Raw genomic sequence first — 20,928 nt, 5'->3', positions numbered from 1 at the left:
TGTTGCATTCTTGAATAATTAGTTAGTTATTGTAAATACCATTATGATTTGATTTCAAGTGTATCCATGTTTCCCATAGCCATACGACGTTGGAGTAACGTTTTCTCTCGTATGTATTGTGTCAAGATAGCGTTCAATATAGGATAAATACAATTTAAAGTTTTAAACGATAGTGTAATTTGAAGTGGAATCACATGGTGTCAGTAACCACCTAGAGTAATATCCCTGGTAGATATCTTCTCGTCATAGTTTGAACCCTCCCCTTTGCTGGTTTGGTAGTTTATTCAGTCGCTGGAGGTTACAGTCGTCCAGCATCGTGGACAGAATAAGACCTGAAATGTACATGAATAAAACTAGTGTTAGCTTTATAGTTTTGGTATTCGGCTAATATAATGGATAGACAAGGGTAACCAATGGAGGAATAGTGAAAGTGTTGTGGATTATTGTTATTTATCTAGAGAACATGGAACAAAGAGGATGCGGGGCATGGCTGGAGCAACGGCAGTGGGTCGCCATCATGGTTGCTTTGGTTCTCTTTTGGAGCGGGGCTTCTGCTCAAATAAGATACTCCACCTCAGAAGAGCTCAAGGAAGGAACTGTCGTGGGGAATGTAGCTAAGGATTTGGGAATAGATCTAAACACCTTGAAGGATAGGGGATTTCGAATCGTTTCTGGCTCCACCGAGCCCCTTTTCCAGGTAAACAGGAATGACGGCATCTTGTATGTAAATCGACAAATAGACCGAGAGGAGGTGTGCGAACGGAGAAGCGTTTGTTTGATCAACCTGAAAACCGTTCTAGAGAACCCGCTGGAGATCCATTATATCGCGGTGGAGGTGTTAGATGTGAACGACCATTCTCCCAGCTTTCCAGAGAAAGAGAAACGGTTAGATATTTCAGAGTCCGTGTTACCGGGGGCGAGATTTCAGCTACTAGCTGCGCATGACCCTGATGGAGGTCCATTCTCCATTCAACAATATAAACTTAGTCACAATGACCATTTCCGTGTTGAGGTGAAAGACCGAGGTGAAGATGGCAAAATGCCGTTTTTGGTTTTACAGAAGCCACTAGATAGAGAAGCAGTAAGAAGCCATAAATTACTCCTCACTGCTATTGATGGTGGAAAACCACCGAGATCTGGAACAATTGAAATAACTGTAGATGTATTGGATGTTAATGACAACACCCCGGTGTTCACTAAAGATGTGTACTCTGTCATGTTAAATGAAAACTCTCCCTTAGGCACAACGGTTATTCAGGTAAACGCCACCGATCTAGATGGTGGTGTAAACGGGGATATAATTTACTCATTTGGCAATGTGAAGAGCAAGCTGAATAAACTTTTTGATTTAGACACCTTAACGGGTGAAATAACTGTTAAAGGACCAATCAATTTTGAGGAAAAAGATAGCTATCTGATTGATATACAGGCATCAGATCAAGGACCCGTTCCCCTGACAACAGAGAAAAGTGTATTAGTAAAGATAATTGACGTCAACGACAACGCGCCTGAGATCGAAATTACATCGTTTTCTAACGCAATCGCTGAGGATTCTAGACCCGGAACCACTGTAGCTCTAATTAGTGTTAATGATTTAGACTCTGGTCTCAATGGCAAAGTGATCTGTTCTATAACTGAGGACGTCCCTTTCAAACTAATGCCGTCTTTACAGGACAACATGTACTCTGTAGTCACCAAGTCACCGCTGGATAGAGAGAAACAGGCTCATTATGACGTCACAATAGTTGCCAAAGACGCAGGACAGCCTTCCTTGTCATCTATAAAGACTGTCAGCGTTGTTGTGTCAGATGTGAATGATAACAGTCCAGAGTTTTCACTGAGTCCCTATAATTTCTATGTCAGTGAAAATAACTACCCAGGCGCCTCACTATTTTCCGTGAGTGCCTTAGATCATGACATAAATGAAAATGCTCTTATTTCATATCATATTCTGAGAGACAGTGGTGAGGGGAACAATTGGGCATCATTTCTTAATATTAATTCTGAAACTGGGAACATTTTGGCGCTAAAAAGCTTTGACTTTGAAACTTTAAAAACATTCAATTTCCAAGTTGTAGCTACAGACTCTGGAACTCCGTCACAAAACAGCAGCGTCACAATAAACGTGTACATTCTGGATCAGAACGACAACGCTCCAGTGATCTTGTATCCAGTCAGCACTAACGGTTCCGCTGAAGGTGTGGAAGAGATTCCCCGCAATGTGAAGGCAGGCCATTTGGTGACTAAAGTGAGAGCCTATGACGCTGATATAGGATACAACGGATGGTTATTATTTTCACTGCAGGAAGTTACTGACCACAGTCTCTTTGCTTTGGACCGCTATACGGGACAGATACGGACACTTCGGTCATTCACAGAGACAGACGAGGCTGAGCATAAACTGGCCATACTTGTAAAAGACAATGGGAACGTTTCACTGTCAGCAACAGCTACTGTGATTATCAAGGTTGTGGAGCCCAAAGAGGCGTTTGCAGCTTCTGATGTTAAAAGTTCAGTAAAAGACGAGGAGGAGAACAGCGTTACATTTTATTTGACCATTACTCTGGGGTCAGTTTCAACGCTTTTTCTCATTAGCATCATCGTGTTGATTGTAATGCAGTGCTCCAAAACCACAGACTATTCCTCCACGTATGTACAAGATGCGAATTACGACGGGACACTATGCCACAGCATCCAGTACAGATCCGGAGACAATCGGTACATGTTAGTTGGACCCAGAATGAGTATAGGTTCTACCATAGCCCCGGGCAGCAATGGAAATACTCTAGTGTTACCCGAACACAGAAGAGCTTCTGGAGAGGTAAGACATTAAATACGTTTCCATAATTACCGACCATTTTCTCATAGTGTTCCCGAGCTTGTAAATTGTCTTGATTATAATTGCATAGTGTAGGCCTATCAAGTAGTCAGAGGGTTATTGGATGTATAACACTATGCCTCAACTTCGTTCATGGAAGTACCTTGGCAGTTCATTCGCATCCACTGCTCTCGGGCCTGGTCGCTGTCAATGACAGTGGTGCTGAAACGCTGTGAAGTTCAACGCGCTGTTTGCCAGGTGAAGGTTGGCCTCTTTCATTGTATAAATCTTTCTCAACACTATGTCCTATTGGACACTCGTTGCATACTTGAGTGTTGTTTTATGTTCTCATAAACAGGCGTTTTCCATAATGGTTTGTGATGTCTAGCCCAACCTCGTCCCCAGGCTTTTACGCATTTCCTCGGAGGGTTCTGGGAATGAGATTACGTGTATCCTGACTTTCTATATTCACACAAGTTATGCTGTAACCTAACGTTTCCTCCGATACGTCCAAATAGCCGTAATACGATTGAATTACAGTGTAATGTGAGGTTGAATCGCATGGTGTCAGCACCCAACTAGAATAACGCTCCTGGTAGAGTTCCTCTCGTCATACTTGTGAGTCCGCCCTTTTGCTGGTTTGGTAGCTTTTATTCAGTCGCTGGAGAAATACAGTTGTGCATCATCGTGAAGCGAATAAGATATAACATTGACATTATTAAACCACTATCGAATAATGAGTATTAATCATATTCTGGATGTAATGGATAGCCAACAGTCACCAATGAAGGAATAGTGGAAGTGCTGTGGATTTTTGCTATTTATCTTGAAAACATGGAACAAAGAGGATGCTGGGCATGGCTGGAGCGACGGCAGTGGGTCACCTACGTGGTTGCTTTGGTTCTCTTTTGGAGCGGAGCTTCTGCTCAGATAAGATACTCCATCTCTGAAGAGCTTAAGGAAGGAACTGTAGTGGGGAATATAGCTAAGGATTTGGGAATAGAACTGAGCACGTTGAAAGAAAGGGGATTTCGAATCGTGTCTGGCTCGACCGAGCCCATTTTCCAGTTAAATCAGAATAATGGCATCTTGTATGTGAATCGAAAAATAGACAGAGAGGAGGTGTGTGAACGGAGCAGCGTGTGTTTAATCAACCTGAAAACCGTTCTAGAAAACCCGCTGGAGATCCATTATGTCGCGGTGGAGGTGTTAGATGTTAACGACCATTCTCCCAGCTTTTCAGAGAAAGAGAAACGGTTAGAGATTTCAGAATCTGCATTACCGGGAGCGCGATTTCAGTTACAAGCAGCGCGCGACTCAGACAGTGGCCAATTCTCCGTTCAACAATATAAACTCAGTGACAATGACCATTTTCGTATAGAAGTTAAAGATAGAGGTGAAGACCGTAAAATACCGTTTTTAATTTTACTGAAGCAGTTAGACAGGGAAGTTACTAAGAACCATGTGTTATTATTTGCAGCCTTGGATGGAGGAAAACCAGTGAGGTCTGGCACCAGCGAAATAAAGATTGAGGTATTGGATGTTAATGACAATTCCCCCATTTTTACTAAAGACGTGTACTCTGTAAGGCTTAGTGAAAATGTTCCTGTCGGGGCAACTGTCATTCAGGTAAACGCAACCGATTTAGACGAAGGTGCCAACGGTGAAGTTAGATATTCATTTGGTAATGAAGTAGATAGAAAGGTACGGGAGCTTTTTATTTTGGATTCGATTACTGGTGAAATAACAGTCAAAAGTGTGATAGATTATGAGGAAAATAATATATATGAGATTGATATACAAGCATCAGACCTAGGACTTGCTCCCCTCACAACCGACAAAAGCGTCATAGTAAAGATTGTTGACGTCAACGACAATGCGCCTGAGATTGAGGTGACATCCTTTTCGAATGCAATACCCGAGGACTCTAAACCCGGAACCACAGTCGCACTAATCAGTGTTAATGATTTGGACTCTGGTCTCAATGGGAAAGTTATTTGCTCAGTACTTGAAGATTTACCTTTCAAACTAATGCCGTCTTTACAAGATAACATGTTCTCTGTAATCACCAAGTCCCGACTGGACAGAGAGAAACAATCTGAATATGATCTAACAATAGTTGCCAAAGACGAAGGCCAGCCTTCCTTGTCATCTATAAAGACTATCAGCGTTGTTGTATCAGATGTGAATGATAACAGTCCAGAGTTTTCACTGAGTCCCTATATTGTTTATGTCACTGAAAATAACGACCCAGGAGGCTCAGTATTTTCGGTGAGTGCCTCAGATCTTGACATAAATGAAAACGCACATATTTCATATAATATTCTGAGAGACAGTGGTGAGCAGAACAAATGGGCATCTTTTCTTAGTATTAATTCTGAAAATGGGAATATATTGGCGCTAAAAAGCTTTGACTTTGAAACTTTAAAAACTTTCCAATTCCAAGTTGTAGCTACAGACTCTGGAACTCCATCACAAAGCAGAAACGTCACAGTGAATGTGTTCATTGTGGATCAGAACGACAACGCTCCAGTGATCTTGTATCCAGTCAGCCCTAACGGTTCTGCTGAAGGTGTGCAGGAGATTCCCCGCAATGGGAACGCAGGCCATTTGGTGACTAAAGTAAGAGCCTATGACGCTGATATAGGATACAACGGATGGTTATTATTTTCACTGCAGGAAGTTACTGACCACAGTCTCTTTGCTTTGGACCGCTATACGGGACAGATACGGACACTTCGGTCATTCACAGAGACAGACGAGGCTGAGCATAAACTGGTCATACTGGTAAAAGACAATGGGAACGTTTCACTGTCAGCAACAGCTACTGTGATTATCAAGGTTGTGGAGCCCAAAGAGGCGTTTGCAGCTTCTGATGTGAAAAGTTCAGTAAAAGACGAGGAGGAGAACAGCGTTACATTTTATTTGATCATTACTTTGGGGTCAGTTTCAACGCTTTTTCTCATCAGCATCCTCGTGTTGATTATAATGCAGTGCTCCAAAACCACAGACTATTCCTCCAAGTATTTACAAGATACGAATAACGACGGGACACTGTGCCACAGCATCCAGTACAGATCCGGAGACAATCGGTACATGTTAGTTCGACCCAGAATGAGTATAGGTTCTACTATTGTCCCTGGCAGCAATGGAAACACTCTAGTGCTACCCAACCACCAGAGGAGAGCTTCTGGAGAGGTAAGAAGTTGAAAATGACCTCGCATTTTAAAATGCAATTTTCTTTGAATGCCTCCCAGGCTGATATTTCATCGACCAAAAAGGGTTATGTGGTAATGTGTGAAGTACTTTTTTTTACTGAGCAAGAGATTTGTTTGCTGCAACATGATCTCCCAGTTTCGATGATAGAGCCATTGCTCTGATGGTCGCTGCCCATGTTTGTGGTGATGAAACAATGTTTAGTTCAACGTGCTGTTGACTGGTAAAAGTTTGCCAAAAAGTAATAACATATATAATATAATACATGCTCGTTTACGTGGATATTTTCTTTTTCTTCTTCTTCATTCGTATTTCCTTGTTTCGCTGTTGTTGCATACGTGAGTAGGCAACATTTTGCTCTATGGTCGCCTGAAGACAATGGTTTGTTATATGTATGCTGAATTTTAGACAGTACAACTTTTGCAGTCACGTTTATTTATCTAGTCAAGATTCCATTAGTAAGCTTCAAGAATAGTGTAATTTGAGGTAGAATCGCATGGTGTCAGTACCCAACTAGAAAAACGCTACTAAAATAAATAATCTCGTCATGCTTTTGAGTCCGCCCCGTGCTGGTTTCGTAGCTTATTCCGTCGCTGGAGGAGGAACGCAGTCGTGAGCTTCGTGGGGAGAATAACATGTCAATTGTATATTCTGAAAACACTATTGGATAATGAGCTTTGGTAATAATTGTTTATATAATGGATAGGCAACTGTCACCATGAAGGAATAGCGGAAGTGCTGTGGATTATTGTTATTTAACTTGAAAACATGGAACAGAGAGGATGCGGGGCATGTCTGGGGGGACGGCAGTGGGTCGTCTTATTAGTTGCTTTGATTTTCTTTTGGAGCGGGGCTTCAGCTCAAATAAAATACTCCATCTCTGAAGAGCTTAAGGAAGGAACTGTCGTTGGGAATATAGCTAAGGATCTAGGTATAGAGCTAAGCACCTTAACGGAAAGGGGATTTCGAATCGTGTCTGGTTCGACCGAGCCCCTTTTCCAGGTAAACCAGAATGACGGCATCTTGTACGTGAACCGAAAAATAGACAGAGAGGAGGTGTGTGAACGAAGCAGCGTGTGTTTGATCAACCTTAAAACCGTTCTAGAAAACCCGCTGGAGATTCATTATGTCGCGGTGGAGGTGTTAGACGTTAACGACCATTCTCCCAGCTTTCCAGATAAAGAGAAACGGTTAGAGATATCTGAGTCCGCATTGCCGGGAGCACGATTTCAGCTACAAACAGCGCGCGACCCAGACGGTGGAATATATTCTGTTCAACAGTATAAACTCAGCCACAATGATCATTTCCGTTTAGAGGTTATGGACAGAGATGAAGATGGTAAAATTCCTATTCTAAATCTACAGAAACCGCTAGATAAAGAATCAACGAGGACCCATAGATTTCTGCTCACAGCTATTGATGGAGGTATACCTCCTAGATCTGGTACTATCAACATAATTGTCGACGTTTTAGATGTAAATGATAATATGCCAGTTTTCAACGAAGAGTCATACTCTGTAATGTTGAATGAAAATGCCCCTGTTGGCACGACAGTTGTACAAGTAAACGCTACGGATATAGATGATGATTTGAACGGTGAGGTTATTTACTCTTTTGGTAATAATGTAAATAGTAACTTACGTAATCTATTTGATGTTGACACTAATACTGGTGAAGTAATTGTGAAAGGACTGATAGACTTTGAGGTTAAAGATCGCTATGAAATTGATATACAGGCCTCAGACAGGGGAGCCGTTCCCTTGACAACTTACAAAAGCGTAAAAATAAAAATTGTTGACCTCAACGATAATGCACCTGAAATAGAGGTGACATCCTTTTCTAAGCCAATCCCCGAATATTCCAGATCCGGAACCACTGTCGCTCTTATAAGTGTTAATGATTTAGACTCTGGTCTCAATGGGAAAGTTATCTGTTCTATACGTGAGGACGTCCCTTTCAAACTAATGCCGTCTTTACAGGACAACATGTACTCTGTAGTCACCAAGTCACCGCTGGATAGAGAGGAAGTATCTCAATACGATTTTACAATAGTTGCCAAAGACGAAGGCCAGCCTTCCTTGTCATCTGTAAAGACTATTATTATTGTTGTATCAGATGTAAATGATAACAGTCCAGAATTTTCACTGAGTCCTTATACTTTCTATGTCACTGAGAATAACGACCCAGGAGGCTCAGTATTTTCAGTGAGTGCCTCAGATCGTGACATAAATGAAAACGCTCTGATTTCATATCATATTCCGAGAGACAGTGTCGAGGAGAACAAATGGGCATCTTTTCTAAACATAAACTTGGAAAATGGGAACATTTTGGCTCTAAAAAGCTTTGACTTTGAAAGGTTAAAAACATTCCAATTCCAAGTTGTAGCTACAGACTCTGGAACTCCGTCCCTAAGCACTAACGTCACAGTGAACGTGTTCATTCTGGATCAGAACGACAACGCTCCAGTGATCTTGTATCCAGTCAGCCCTAACGGTTCCGCTGAAGGTGTGGAGGAGATTCCCCGCAATGTGAACGCAGGCCATTTGGTGACTAAAGTGAGAGCCTATGACGCTGATATAGGATATAACGGCTGGTTATTATTTTCACTGCAGGAAGTTACTGACCACAGTCTCTTTGCTTTGGACCGCTATACGGGACAGATAAGGACACTTCGGTCATTCACAGAGACAGACGAGGCTGAGCATAAACTGGTCATACTGGTAAAAGACAATGGGAACGTTTCACTGTCAGCAACAGCTACTGTGATTATCAACGTTGTGGAGCCCAAAGAGGCGTTTGCAGCTTCTGATGTTAAAAGTTCAGTAAAAGACGAGGAGGAGAACAGCGTTACATTTTATTTGATCGTTACTTTGGGGTCAGTTTCAACGCTTTTTCTCATCAGTATCATCATATTGATTGCAATGCAGTGCTCCAAAACCACAGACTATTCGCCCAAGTATTTACAAGATACAAATTACGACGGGACACTGTGCCACAGCATCCAGTACAGATCCGGAGACAAACGGTACATGTTAGTTGGACCCAGAATGAGTATAGGTTCTACAATAGTCCCGGGCAGCAATGGAAATACTCTAGTGATACCCGAACACAGAAGAGCTTCTGGAGAGGTAAGATGTTGACCACTTTGCCATGAGTAGCAACTATTTGGTTTTCGGTATTTTCTAAGTGATATTCCTGATGCTTACAGGATCTGTGCCTAAGGGGTTGAATGTATGCGTATAGCTTATGGAGTGTCAAATATGATTGCCAGTATTGTAGGTGACAACAGAACATGCACTTGTCTGTGTTATGACAATAATGGGTGTATTAGCAATATTCGTTTTACTTCAAGAGGGTCCTGTCCTACGTTTTTTTCTCTTCTGAAGTCACTGCACTTTGTGGTTTCGCTGTCCATGGTGCTGAAACATTGCAGAGTTCATTCTGCATCTTCGTTTTGGCAAAATTCTCCTGGAATGGTTAACGATCATTTATAGATTCACTAAGGCTATATTAGCAGCATTTTCTAAACGTCAACACACACACCCTGACTTCTCATAAAGATCTTTTCCATTCATGTCTCATCTTTGCCTAACCAGAACAATGGTTTTTAATATTGTTGTATTTTTTGCACGTTTCTGTTTCGAAATAGCACTCGGTATTGGGGTAGTAATGGTTCGTAAAGGGTATAATTACCCTACGAAATCCTGCAATGTGAGGTGGAAACGCATGGTGTCAGTGCGCAAGTAAAATAGTGCTTATGAAAAAAATCTATTGGCCATACTTTTGAGTCCGCCCTTTAGAGCTGGTTTGCTATTTCGTCAGTAGCAGAATTCAGCCGTGAGCATCGAGGATACATTGTAATTTAAAACCTTTCATCGCCAACATACTGTAAGTTAACGAGCTGTGATCATATTTGGGACTGCGATGGATAAGATTAGTTTACCATTAGAGGCATAGTGGAAGTGCTCGGGATTTTTTTAAACCATAAAACATGGAACAAAGAGGACGCGGGGCATTGCAGGAGCGATGCCAGTGGGTCGCGTTCATGGTTGCTTTGGTTCTCTTTTGGAGCGGAGCTTCTGCTCAGATAAGATACTCCATCTCTGAAGAGCTTACGGAAGGAACTGTCGTGGGGAATGTAGCTAAGGATTTGGGAATAGAACTGAGCACCTTGAAGGATAGGAGATTTCGAATCGTGTCTGGCTCGACCGACCCCCTTTTCCAGGTAAACCAGAATGACGGCATCTTGTATATGAACCGAAAAATAGACCGAGAGGAGGTGTGTGAAAGGAGCAGCGTGTGTTTAATCAACCTGAAAACCGTTCTAGAAAACCCGCTGGAGATCCATTATGTTGCTGTAGAGGTGGTAGACGTTAACGACCATTCTCCCAGCTTTGCGGAGAAAGAGAAACGTTTAGAGATTTTTGAGTCAGCGTCACCGGGGGCGAGATTTCAGCTACAAGCTGCGCGCGACCCAGATAGAGATCCATTCTCCGTTCAACAATATAAACTGAGTCACAATGACCATTTTCGTTTAGAAGTTAAAGACCGAGGTGAGGATGGCAAAATGCCGTTTCTGGTTTTACATAAACCACTAGACAGAGAAGCAGTAAGGAGCCACAAACTCCTCCTCACTGCCATTGACGGTGGAAAACCTCCTAGATCTGGAACTCTTGCAATATCTGTTGATGTATTGGATGTTAACGACAATACCCCGGTGTTCACTAAAGATGAATATACTGTAAGGTTAACTGAAAACGCTCCTTTGGGAACAATGGTGATACGGGTAAATGCCACCGATTTAGACAGTGGTCTGAACGGGGATATAATTTATTCATTTGGCAACGACGTCAACAGCAGGTTAAGGAAACTCTTTAATTTAGACACCGTAACCGGTGAAATAACTGTGACAGGACAAATAGACTTTGAGGAAAAAGATAGTTATCTGATTGATATACAGGCATCAGATCAAGGACCCGTTCCCCTGACAACGGACAAGAGTGTAAAAATTAAAATAGTTGACTTCAACGATAATGCACCTGAGATAGAGGTGACATTATTTTCTAAGGCAATCCCCGAAGATTCCAAGCCCGGAACGACTGTAGCACTAATCAGTGTTAATGATTTGGACTCTGGTCTCAATGGGAAAGTTACATGTTCTGTATTGGAAGATATACCTTTCAAACTAATGCCGTCTTTACAAGATAACATGTACTCTGTAATAACCAAGTCCCCACTGGATAGAGAGAAACAATCTGAATACGATCTAACAATATTTGCTACAGACGCAGGCCAGCCGTCCATGTCATCTGTAAAAACTGTAAGGGTTGTTGTATCAGATGTGAATGATAACTGTCCAGAGTTTTCACTGAGTCCCTATACTTTCTATGTCACTGAAAATAACGACCCAGGTGCCTCAGTATTTTCGGTGAGTGCGTCAGATCTTGACATAAATGAAAACGCGTTTATTTCATATCATATTCTGAGAGACGGTGGTGACGAGATTAAATGGGGATCTTTTCTCAACATTAATTCAGAAAATGGAAACATTTTGGCGCTAAAAAGCTTTGACTTTGAAACCCTCAAAACATTCCAATTCCAAGTTGTAGCTACAGACTCTGGAACTCCGTTACTAAGCAGCAACGTCACAGTGAACGTGTTCATTCTGGATCAGAACGACAACCCTCCAGTGATCTTGTATCCAGTCAGCGCTAACGGTTCTGCTGAAGGTGTGGAGGAGATTCCCCGCAATGTGAACGCAGGCCATTTGGTGACTAAAGTGAGAGCCTATGACGCTGATATAGGATATAACGGCTGGTTATTATTTTCACTGCAGGAAGTTACTGACCACAGTCTCTTTGCTTTGGACCGCTATACGGGACAGATAAGGACACTTCGGTCATTCACAGAGACAGACGAGGCTGAGCATAAACTGGTCATACTGGTAAAAGACAATGGGAACGTTTCACTGTCAGCAACAGCTACTGTGATTATCAACGTTGTGGAGCCCAAAGAGGCGTTTGCAGCTTCTGATGTTAAAAGTTCAGTAAAAGACGAGGAGGAGAACAGCGTTACATTTTATTTGATCATTACTTTGGGGTCAGTTTCAACGCTTTTTCTCATCAGTATCATCGTGTTGATTGCAATGCAGTGCTCCAAACCCACAGACTATTCCTCCAAGTATTTACAAGATGTGAATTACGACGGGACACTGTGCCACAGCATCCAGTACAGATCTGGAGACAAACGGTACATGTTAGTTGGACCCAGAATGAGTATAGGTTCTACAATAGTCCCGGGCAGCAATGGGAATACTCTAGTGCTACCTGAACACAGAAGCGCTTCTGGAGAGGTAAGATGTGTATTGGGCTAAGGGAGTTCAACACTGAGTATATGAGGGTCTTAATGTTGCCTTTTTTGTACTGTTGTGTATGCCTCAATTAGTTGAACTTCTTACATGACTTGTGTAGTTGAGTGGATAGAGATAGGCCTGTTACGTTATTGGGACATGACAGTCATACCCTTACATGAGATTACATGGTGCTGAAATGTGAAAATACTGAAGATGGAATAGGTCCAGTTGACACATCTGATTCAACCAATCAAATAACTATCAATACCTTTTCTATTGGTCGTATGGTGGGTTGATTCTCTGGTTAGACGTCACTTACACTGGAGCTGCATTCAACAACGGAAATAGTTCGCACACGTTGGCGAACATATTTCATTTGTTTTGTTAAGGTTAGCGAACAGTCTTTGGAGATATTGTGTGGCGAACATAAGTGTCTGTTCGGGTCTAAACTGCTGCTAAAAATAATAATGTGGCTATGTGGACTTTCTAATATTTTTTAGTAGGAATAGCTTAGTCATTTTCAGTGTAAAATCCTTACAAAAAGTAGCTGTTTGATGTTTCAGGGTAACATTTTAGAATATTAATTCAAATCATCGATGTTACTCTGGCAACAAGTTCGCTGCAAACATAAGCCTTGTTGAACTCGCCTCTGGAGCGGCAAAGATGACATGGTCGCTACAATCTGCTCATTCAGGAGGGTCAGCCTGAGCTTGGCAATGTATTGATTATCCAATCTATCAAGCATACAAACAAGTTAGCATGAAATACTGTATATGTGATTCGTAGATTAGTGAACCAGAGGTACAGCTCCAGTAGGAGCCTGGCCCTCACTGCAGATCTACACAGTAAAAACTGGAGTGTTTTTTCTGGAGGTAAAGTGATTTTCCTCTCAAGTAGTGAAAATGAAATCATGTTAGAGTCGAGTTATTACCAGCAGCAGCTGGACTGGGAGCTAAAATAAAGATGAAATTCTATTGGAGTAAAACCGCATGACCACGCCCACTAATGTTGGTTAAATTTAGATTTCCCGCCATTTGTCCATTTGCAAGTGTCTCGTGAAAGGAAAGAGTGGACCGATGGAGGGCGTGGATCCGCCGAACATCCGTAGTCATTCACTGAACCACAGCATTTCTTCACTTCTGAACTTAATCAGAGTTCCAGGTAAGTTCACTGTTACTGGTTAACTTTGTGTGCAAATTCAAACTGTTGAGCATCATTATAGCTAGCTAGCTAGCATTGTAGTGTAGGCTCTCTGTTGCCGCACTATTTGCGTAGTAAGATACTAATGTGGGCATCTAGCTAGAGATAATTAGATAGCTATCTACAGCAACATTAAGTTACACCACTTTTAGTGGTTTATGGACAGTATGTACGCCCAGTGGATCGGTGCATCACCTGTTTTACATTTTCAACAGAGCGGTATTAGCTATTATCTGTAGCTAGCGGACTTTACTGACGAAGTATCGGCCAGCAGGTTAGTCGGTGCAACATGTGTTTTACTCTGAAAAGCGAGCTGTTAGTTGTTATTAGACAGTATTTAGCGTCATGCAGGTCGATGCAACACGTGATTTACTCTAAACAGAGCACTGCTCTGACATTTAGCGACAGTTGGTCTGTGTTACATGTGTGTTTCACTCAAGTTTAGAGCGATTAGACAGTTTTTAGCTGCAGTTTGGTCGGTGTGACACCTGCATTTTACTCTGAACAGAGCTGATGGACAGTTTTAGCTCAGTTTGGTCCGTGCAACACCCGCGTTTTACTCTGAACTCTAGAGTTAGACAATTTTTAGCTGCTGTTTGGTCGGTAAGACACGTGCGTTTCACTCTGAAAAGAAAGCTGTTAGTAGTTAGTAGACAGTATTTAGCGTCAGGCAGGTCGATGCAACACATGTTTTACTCTAAACAGAGCACTGCTCTCTTGTAATTTGTGCATATTTGTCTTAATGCAATTTAAATTAACCTGTTTTCTTGTCATCAAGGATGCAGGCTGTACGAGTGAAGTACAGGGATTGTCAGAAGTACATTTGTTATGAGTTGCAACTGACCATCAAATCCTTTTTGGATTGAGGTGAGTGAAAAGTTTCACATTTCACACAATATCCAATGGAACAACATACTTACACTTTAAATATACTTACTTTATATTTACTGTCAAATTGATTGCCAATTTCCTTGCTGATAATGAATACAAAGCAAACAAGCACCTCCCCAAATCACAGATCAGTCAAAGATTGATTTATGTTTTGGGAGTTGTCTAATTATGCTCATCTGTAGCCGCGCTCATTGTCTTTGCCTGTCATTAATGGTTTTAAAGAATAAGTGATACTAACATTTGTATGCTGCCACAATATGTGTTGATAGCTATCTGTGGCGTATTGCAATAGTACTCAGACTGCTGTTATAATAATTCAGTACGTGGCTGTAGATGGCATATAATTGGAATTGACGTGGAAAGACGAGGAAAGGCGCATGAAGTCAGTTTTGGGGTTACGATGTTCACGTAAAGATGACCTCTTGATTTCTGTCTTCTGTTCTGTTTTTTCTCAAAAAAATACACAACATATTTAATCAATAAGGTTGTGCAACTATATTTTGTCATCACAGTTGCCAATAAATTTGACATTCCAACCTTGGACTTAAAAGTCTATGATGAATCGGAGACTGAAGTTGATGAGGAGGTGTTTGAGTTTCTTCTAAAGAAGCAAGACCTTGGTGTGCTGGAGATTTGTTTACCGCAAGACCCAAATCCTGATGGGTAGTTGCTTATTAGCTTAGTGCTTCACATTCATCCATACACTCCTAGCTAGCCTAACACATGTTCTGAATATGTGAGACAAGCAGATTTCTCTGCTGATTTCTTTTCTCATTTTGATATTTTAAAATGTCTTTGTTTCTGTGCTCACCTCTCCCACCCCGTTTAGAACAGTAGTGGGCCTAATCAATTCAAAATGTTACGTTTTTGCATTCCGCTTGTCATTAACAAAAGTCGTCTAATCATAATAATGTATGTTTCCACCTAAATTGTGTTATAATTACAGTGTTAATCACACCAGTTAAATGTTAACATGATTGCTAGATTCGTTGAGCTCTTCTGCAAGCAGCTCCTTATCAAAATACAGTGGATACAATGGGGGGGACTCCGATGACACCATTATATTGCAGCAGAGTCCTGCTACAAGAAAGACAGCTGAGGATAATCGTCTATCTCATGTAAGTACTGCAAATGACCAGTTTAAACAAATGCCAAACTTGAAGATTGAGTGATAAATGACATCAATGAAAGTTGTGAGAGCGTGATCATGGTGTGTTTTATTAAACTTGCTATTTCATTGCTGTTTTAAAAGTGTTAATGTGTTCCTTTTTGAAATTACTCCGACTTAGATGATTGAAGACATTCTGAACAACAAACCTGGAGGAGAGAGGATCATGAATGAGTGTGCTCGGACAAAAAGCCTAACAGATAGCAGAAGACGCGATATGACCAAGATATTAGTTGCTCAAATGACAAGTGAACATGGGTATATGTCATATACTCATTACATACCTTACCACCTAACACAATTTTTAGCAGAGTTGTGATTTACACAATACTTTTGTTTGGATCTCAAACAGTAAAGTGTGTGTGTCTAGGACAAGTCCTTCAAGGCGTGTTAGAGGACTACGCAAAGGGCATCATTGCTTTGTTCCCATACCTGGCTGATCCTAGGAGCAAATTTGGTTATGTAAGTACATTAAAAACAAAGTCTAACCTTTTTTAACTCTCTGGGACTCTTAAACCTTACAATTTTTCCAGAATGGCAATATTTACATTGTTTTACTGTTGGGTGATGTTTTTATTTAAACTATAGATCTGTTAACATGTCTGTATGCCCACCATCTCTGCCATCTCTCCTAAGCTCAACTCTGGTGGTATAAAAGCCCAGTTATGTTCTGCACTGCGAGGGTCAGACCTGTTGATCTTCATCTATGGGCACATCTGTAGTTTTAAGGATGAATATGAAGAGATTTTAACCTGCTCCCTCAAACTGAATTATACTTCACTTTAGGAGCATTATTACAGTGCAGAAGATGGGAGTGGATATCTAGCATGGAGACTGAAATTTGTGCAAAGGGAAGCATCAGAGGGACGACAGAAGACCATGCATCAGTCACTGACGTGTAAGTGATTGTAGTTAGTCTCATTCATGACACATGACCAGAGAATAATTGTATCTGAACATCTGTATAAGCAAGGGTTTCTTAGTCTCTTACTCTTTTAGTATTTCTTAGTATTAATTCTGTTTCTGAGTCAAATAAATCCTACTTTTCATCTGGTGACATAACTGCATGCATGGCCATCTTTGCAGAGTTTCCGAGCCTTGTTTTTTTACATCTTATGACACAATATTGTATACTTGTATAGAGCAGACAAACCCAGTAATCTGTAAACGTTTCACCATGTTACAGGTGGTCCAAAAGCTGATGGACAGTTTTCCTCTCTGAAGGAGTCTAACATACAGCTGAAGCATACAGCTGATGAAACAATTGTAAAGGAGAAGATGTTCGCCTATTGTCAAAATATGGTTCATGAGCCAGTGAAGTCCTCTGAAATATTCACAGCGTTTCCAAGATTCCAAGACATAGCAGCAATGGTATGTGGATCTTCGACTGCCTTGCCTTAAAACTGTCAGGACAATTGTTTTCTGTTCTACGACAGTCTGATTAGGACTGTGATATATTACATGACGATAGTGCCACACCATAATGTTTACTGTTCTGTCTTGACTTGTTCCATCTTGTCTGCGGATTGAGCAAGATTTTAGTCTGATGTTTGGTGATGCAACCTCTGCAAAGTTCCTGGAGAAGTGGCCTACTCTCTACAAGGAGAAAGTCATTGACCAAAGCAGTGGCCTCACACAGACAGGCGACCTGGTTCAAAATGCTGAATGGTATGCTGGAATAAATGATTATACTAATGGAAGGGAGCATTGTTTTTGAAAGCAAATGGGATGATGTAACTTTCAGTGAAAATGTGTACTTTCAGGATGGGACAGTGACATGTCCTCCATTTTGGTCCTTGTCCACCTTCTGCCACCGTCACCTCATGGCTGCAAGAGACCAGGAAAAATCTCAACCAGACACACCAGTGAACACATTGAAGTTTATCACGGTGTCATTACAGTTGACTGTTCTGTCCCCATTCCTAATCCTAATAACTACTTTTAAGATTATGGACAAGTCATGGTAAGATCATGTGTAGCTGTAATTTACATTTTCACAAACTGTTTGCGAACCGTGACTCATTTTAATAGCACACTAAGGGGCATCTGGAGACCGTCATGGAAAGCCTTCAACCCTATCTGCTTGCTGTGGGTTCCCAGAGGAGTGGGATTCACAAGTACTCATTGTGATTGACAAACATGTAATACCTTGTAAGTCACCAGACTCTATTGCCTGTTTTGATGAGCTTTTCAAAGCTCATGTTTGTCTTTGGTACCTTGTACAATCAGGATCTGGTAAATGTGTACAACTTTTGCAAACCACAATTTATGAAATTGATGTTGATACCACCAAGGTTAATCCTAGGGTTGCAGAGTTGAGGGCTCGGATGCTGCATTGAGTTACTAAAAGTTTTGAAGTTGCAAAGGGTTAAAACGCAGCATGGGAAATAACCTTTTTCCTTTCACACAAATGTTTTCATATCATTCATCTAAAATGTTGTGTTTTGCTTGCAAAAGCCCACAGGCAAATGCCAATTCCTTGACAAAACACTTGAAGTTGGTCCACAGACTTTGTCAAGGAAAGACACTTGGTCTTAAATGCGGTCAGGCTGGTAGTTCACAAGTTTATGGCACTTTTTCTGGGTTTAGAAAGGATCTTTATAAAGCACATGAACCTTGTTCTGATCACGGTGAAGGCTCCTGAATATGTAGCAGTAAGTCATTTTGATGACCTGCCATCAAGTTCCCCTTCTGACTCAGTCCTTGCCAATAAGAGTCTTGTAGACAGCTGCGCTGCAACCATAGCTGAACTTAAAGTGGCAAGTGTAGGTGAAACAACCATTAGCTCTTTGGTAATTTCCAATGAAGAGATAGTTGATGATATTCATATTCAAGCTAAAGGATCTGGGAAGAAGTCTGTCTATACAGGAGCCTATTAAAAGTGACATTGAGTGTAAAATTGATCAGTGTTTTGAAAAAATGTAAAATCCCTTTGGTGTATTAAATTCTGAAAGTAAGAGAAGGCAGTATTTTACAGAAAAGTGGGGAAGGGTAGACCCAGTGAATACGTTCTTGGTACAAGATCTGATACACAATGCAATCGGACTACGGGAGGCTACGATCAAATGATTGTCATTGATATATTTGTTTACATCCCAATTTTGAAAACATTCGTTTATTTACAAACACCCAAATATAAAGGAGATGATGCAGCCTGATTCCAGTTCAAGAGAACTTTATGACTTATGTGATGGAGATCTGTTCCAAGAGCCATGCTCTATTTTCAAAACAGAAGCAATTCAGATACAGCTTCTCTGTGATGGTTTTGAAACTGTAAATCCTCTTGGATCAAAACAGGGAAAACAAAATAAATTAGGAGCAATCTATTTCAACTTATGTAATTTTTCTCCAAAGTTCAAATCATTTCTGCTTAATAGTAATTTGGTTGCTTTATTTCATGCCCAAGACATTAAAACATGGCTTTTCTAAAATACTTGATCCAATTGTGCAGGATATTAAAATACTTGAGAGGGATGGAATTATGGTTCCCTTGTATGATCAACCAGTGTATGGAACTATTGTCCAAGTCACAGGTGACAACCTTGGTCTTCACTGTTTATTTTGTTTTGTCGAATCATTCATTGCCAGATATTGATGTCGCTTTTGTCTTGCTGAGACAGACGACTTTCAGACTGAATTTGATGAAGATTCACCCAAGATAGTTATGCGAACTCGAGCACTTCATGCAGAACACTGCCCAAAAAAAGGCGACAAATCCCAGTCTTCCCTATGTGATGGGTGTTAAACGTTCTTGCGTTCTAAACTCCTTGCCGTACTTCAATACACGTGACATCTTCTCTCTCGATATTATCCATGATATCTTGGAGGGAGTGGCACAATATGAAATGAAACTGCTAGTACTGCACTTGATAGACAAGTACACAACATCAAATGAAATAGACAGGAGAATAAAGAGCTTTAACTGTGGTTACATGGAGCAAAACAACAAACCTCCTGCAGTGAAGTTAGGAGAGGACTCTAATGACTTGGGGTTAAATGCTATCCAGTCCTGGTGTTTACTTGGAGACTTAGTTTGTCCGAATGATCTACACTGGTATTTACTGTTGCTGTTGCTTCAGTGATATCTCCAATGATATCAAAGGGTGTTACAATTTTTTTGAAACGTTTAATCGCAGAACACCACAGGTTATTCAAGCAATTGTTTCCAAAAAAGAGGCTGCTACCGAAGCATAATTTTATGGTGCATTACCCCACATGTATGCTTGAAATTTGACCAATTTTACATAGCTGGTGCATGCGCAAAATGAAAATGAAGCAAAGCATAATTCCTTTAAAATAAAATTAAAAAGCTTAAATGTAACAAACATTGGCAAAAAGAACACAAGTCAAACAGCATACAGTTGGTAGACATTTGACACCAACAGAGTCATGATTAGTCCAGGTAAAATGTTATCTTTAAATGTCGTGGACTGGGGCTGTAAGATGGCTGAGACTCTTCGGGTACCAATTGACACCACGGTTTTAAATGTTAAATGGACCAAACACCATGGAAATATGTGTAGTTTAGTTGTTTGTCTTAAAGTTAATTGTGAGATGACAGTTTTTCAGAAAATCCACCATATTGTTGTTAAAGATGAGTGATTACTGTTGGTTACTTTTGCCCTATAAATGTCTTCATGAGCATTTTAATGCAGATAGAGTTGGTGTGCAACAGAGGGACCTTATGTAGTGGATGTTAAGGAGCTTTTCTGTCACAAAGCATTTGATATACAGATGTCTTACAGTTGTGGTGATTCAACTTTGTTTATTGTCTCATACTGTTTCCCGTGACTCTAAAAACTGCACAGTAAGCTCTTTAAAACCAAGATGTATTGTATTGCAATATTGGCTTTTTGATTTACTTTTAAAGGAGGGACAGATGCCAACATGTAATTTTACAGAGGCCACAATTTTATTTGATCATCAGTGTTTTTGATATCTGAGATGCTAGTTTCACAAAATCCTCCATGTCATTGTTAGATGTATTGAATTGCAATATTGAGCTTTTCTATGTACATGTATTAAAGTGAACAGAGGCCAACATTTCATTTCAGTCCACAATTTTATTTTATTATCATCAGTATTTTGATGTATGTATTGCAAATGTCTTACATTTAAGAATAAAGTGCTTTGTTAAATACTGACTTCTGACTTATTGACGTTTAGTTGTACAAATGCTACTCTTGACTGATAATATTCAATTGCATATATTCAGTGAATTGGCAGAGTTGTTTCCATAAAGCTAAATAGAGTAAATTACAGTTTGTAGAAATAACTCTGCA

General features: G+C 40.6%; 2 protein-coding genes and 1 long non-coding RNA gene across 19 annotated transcripts in view; all 3 read left to right on the top strand.

Annotated features, from left to right (window-relative positions):
• LOC110488691 (protocadherin alpha-C2) overlaps positions 1–20,928 on the top strand; it is a 213,341-nt gene that overhangs the window by 48,914 nt on the left and 143,499 nt on the right. For 2 of the 14 annotated variants that reach the window (XM_036942829.1, XM_036942811.1), the window contains exon 1: positions 9,825–12,387. The exons of 10 other annotated variants lie outside the window; for them this stretch is intronic. In XM_036942829.1, coding sequence (XP_036798724.1) covers positions 10,027–12,387 — 2,361 coding nt within the window. In that variant the 5' untranslated portion in view covers positions 9,825–10,026. Of the gene's footprint in view, positions 1–3,473; positions 6,017–6,624; positions 9,164–9,824; positions 12,388–20,928 lie in introns of those variants that run through there. 2 more of the 14 variants (XM_036942827.1, XM_036942813.1) reach the window with 2 other exon arrangements.
• LOC118938736 (protocadherin alpha-7-like) lies at positions 186–2,833 on the top strand. Its single transcript, XM_036943574.1, has one exon. It carries the CDS (start codon positions 464–466, stop codon positions 2,831–2,833), a length of 2,370 nt encoding a protein of 789 aa, XP_036799469.1. The 5' UTR covers positions 186–463.
• Positions 12,396–20,790, top strand: LOC110488696. Of its 4 annotated transcripts, none has more exons than XR_005035908.1 (9): positions 12,396–13,548; positions 14,366–14,454; positions 15,463–15,596; positions 15,768–15,904; positions 16,017–16,108; positions 16,433–16,544; positions 16,833–17,017; positions 17,182–17,314; positions 17,410–20,790. It is a non-coding gene; the product is annotated as an uncharacterized LOC110488696 (long non-coding RNA). The 4 variants fall into 4 exon arrangements; XR_005035909.1 differs by having other exon boundaries at positions 15,999–16,108; XR_005035907.1 differs by having other exon boundaries at positions 14,373–14,454; positions 15,768–16,108.

Source organism: Oncorhynchus mykiss, chromosome 14 (genome assembly GCF_013265735.2).
Source record: "Oncorhynchus mykiss isolate Arlee chromosome 14, USDA_OmykA_1.1, whole genome shotgun sequence".
In the NCBI taxonomy this organism is placed as follows: Eukaryota; Metazoa; Chordata; class Actinopteri; order Salmoniformes; family Salmonidae; genus Oncorhynchus; species Oncorhynchus mykiss.
This window is presented reverse-complemented; position numbering and strand designations above follow the sequence as displayed.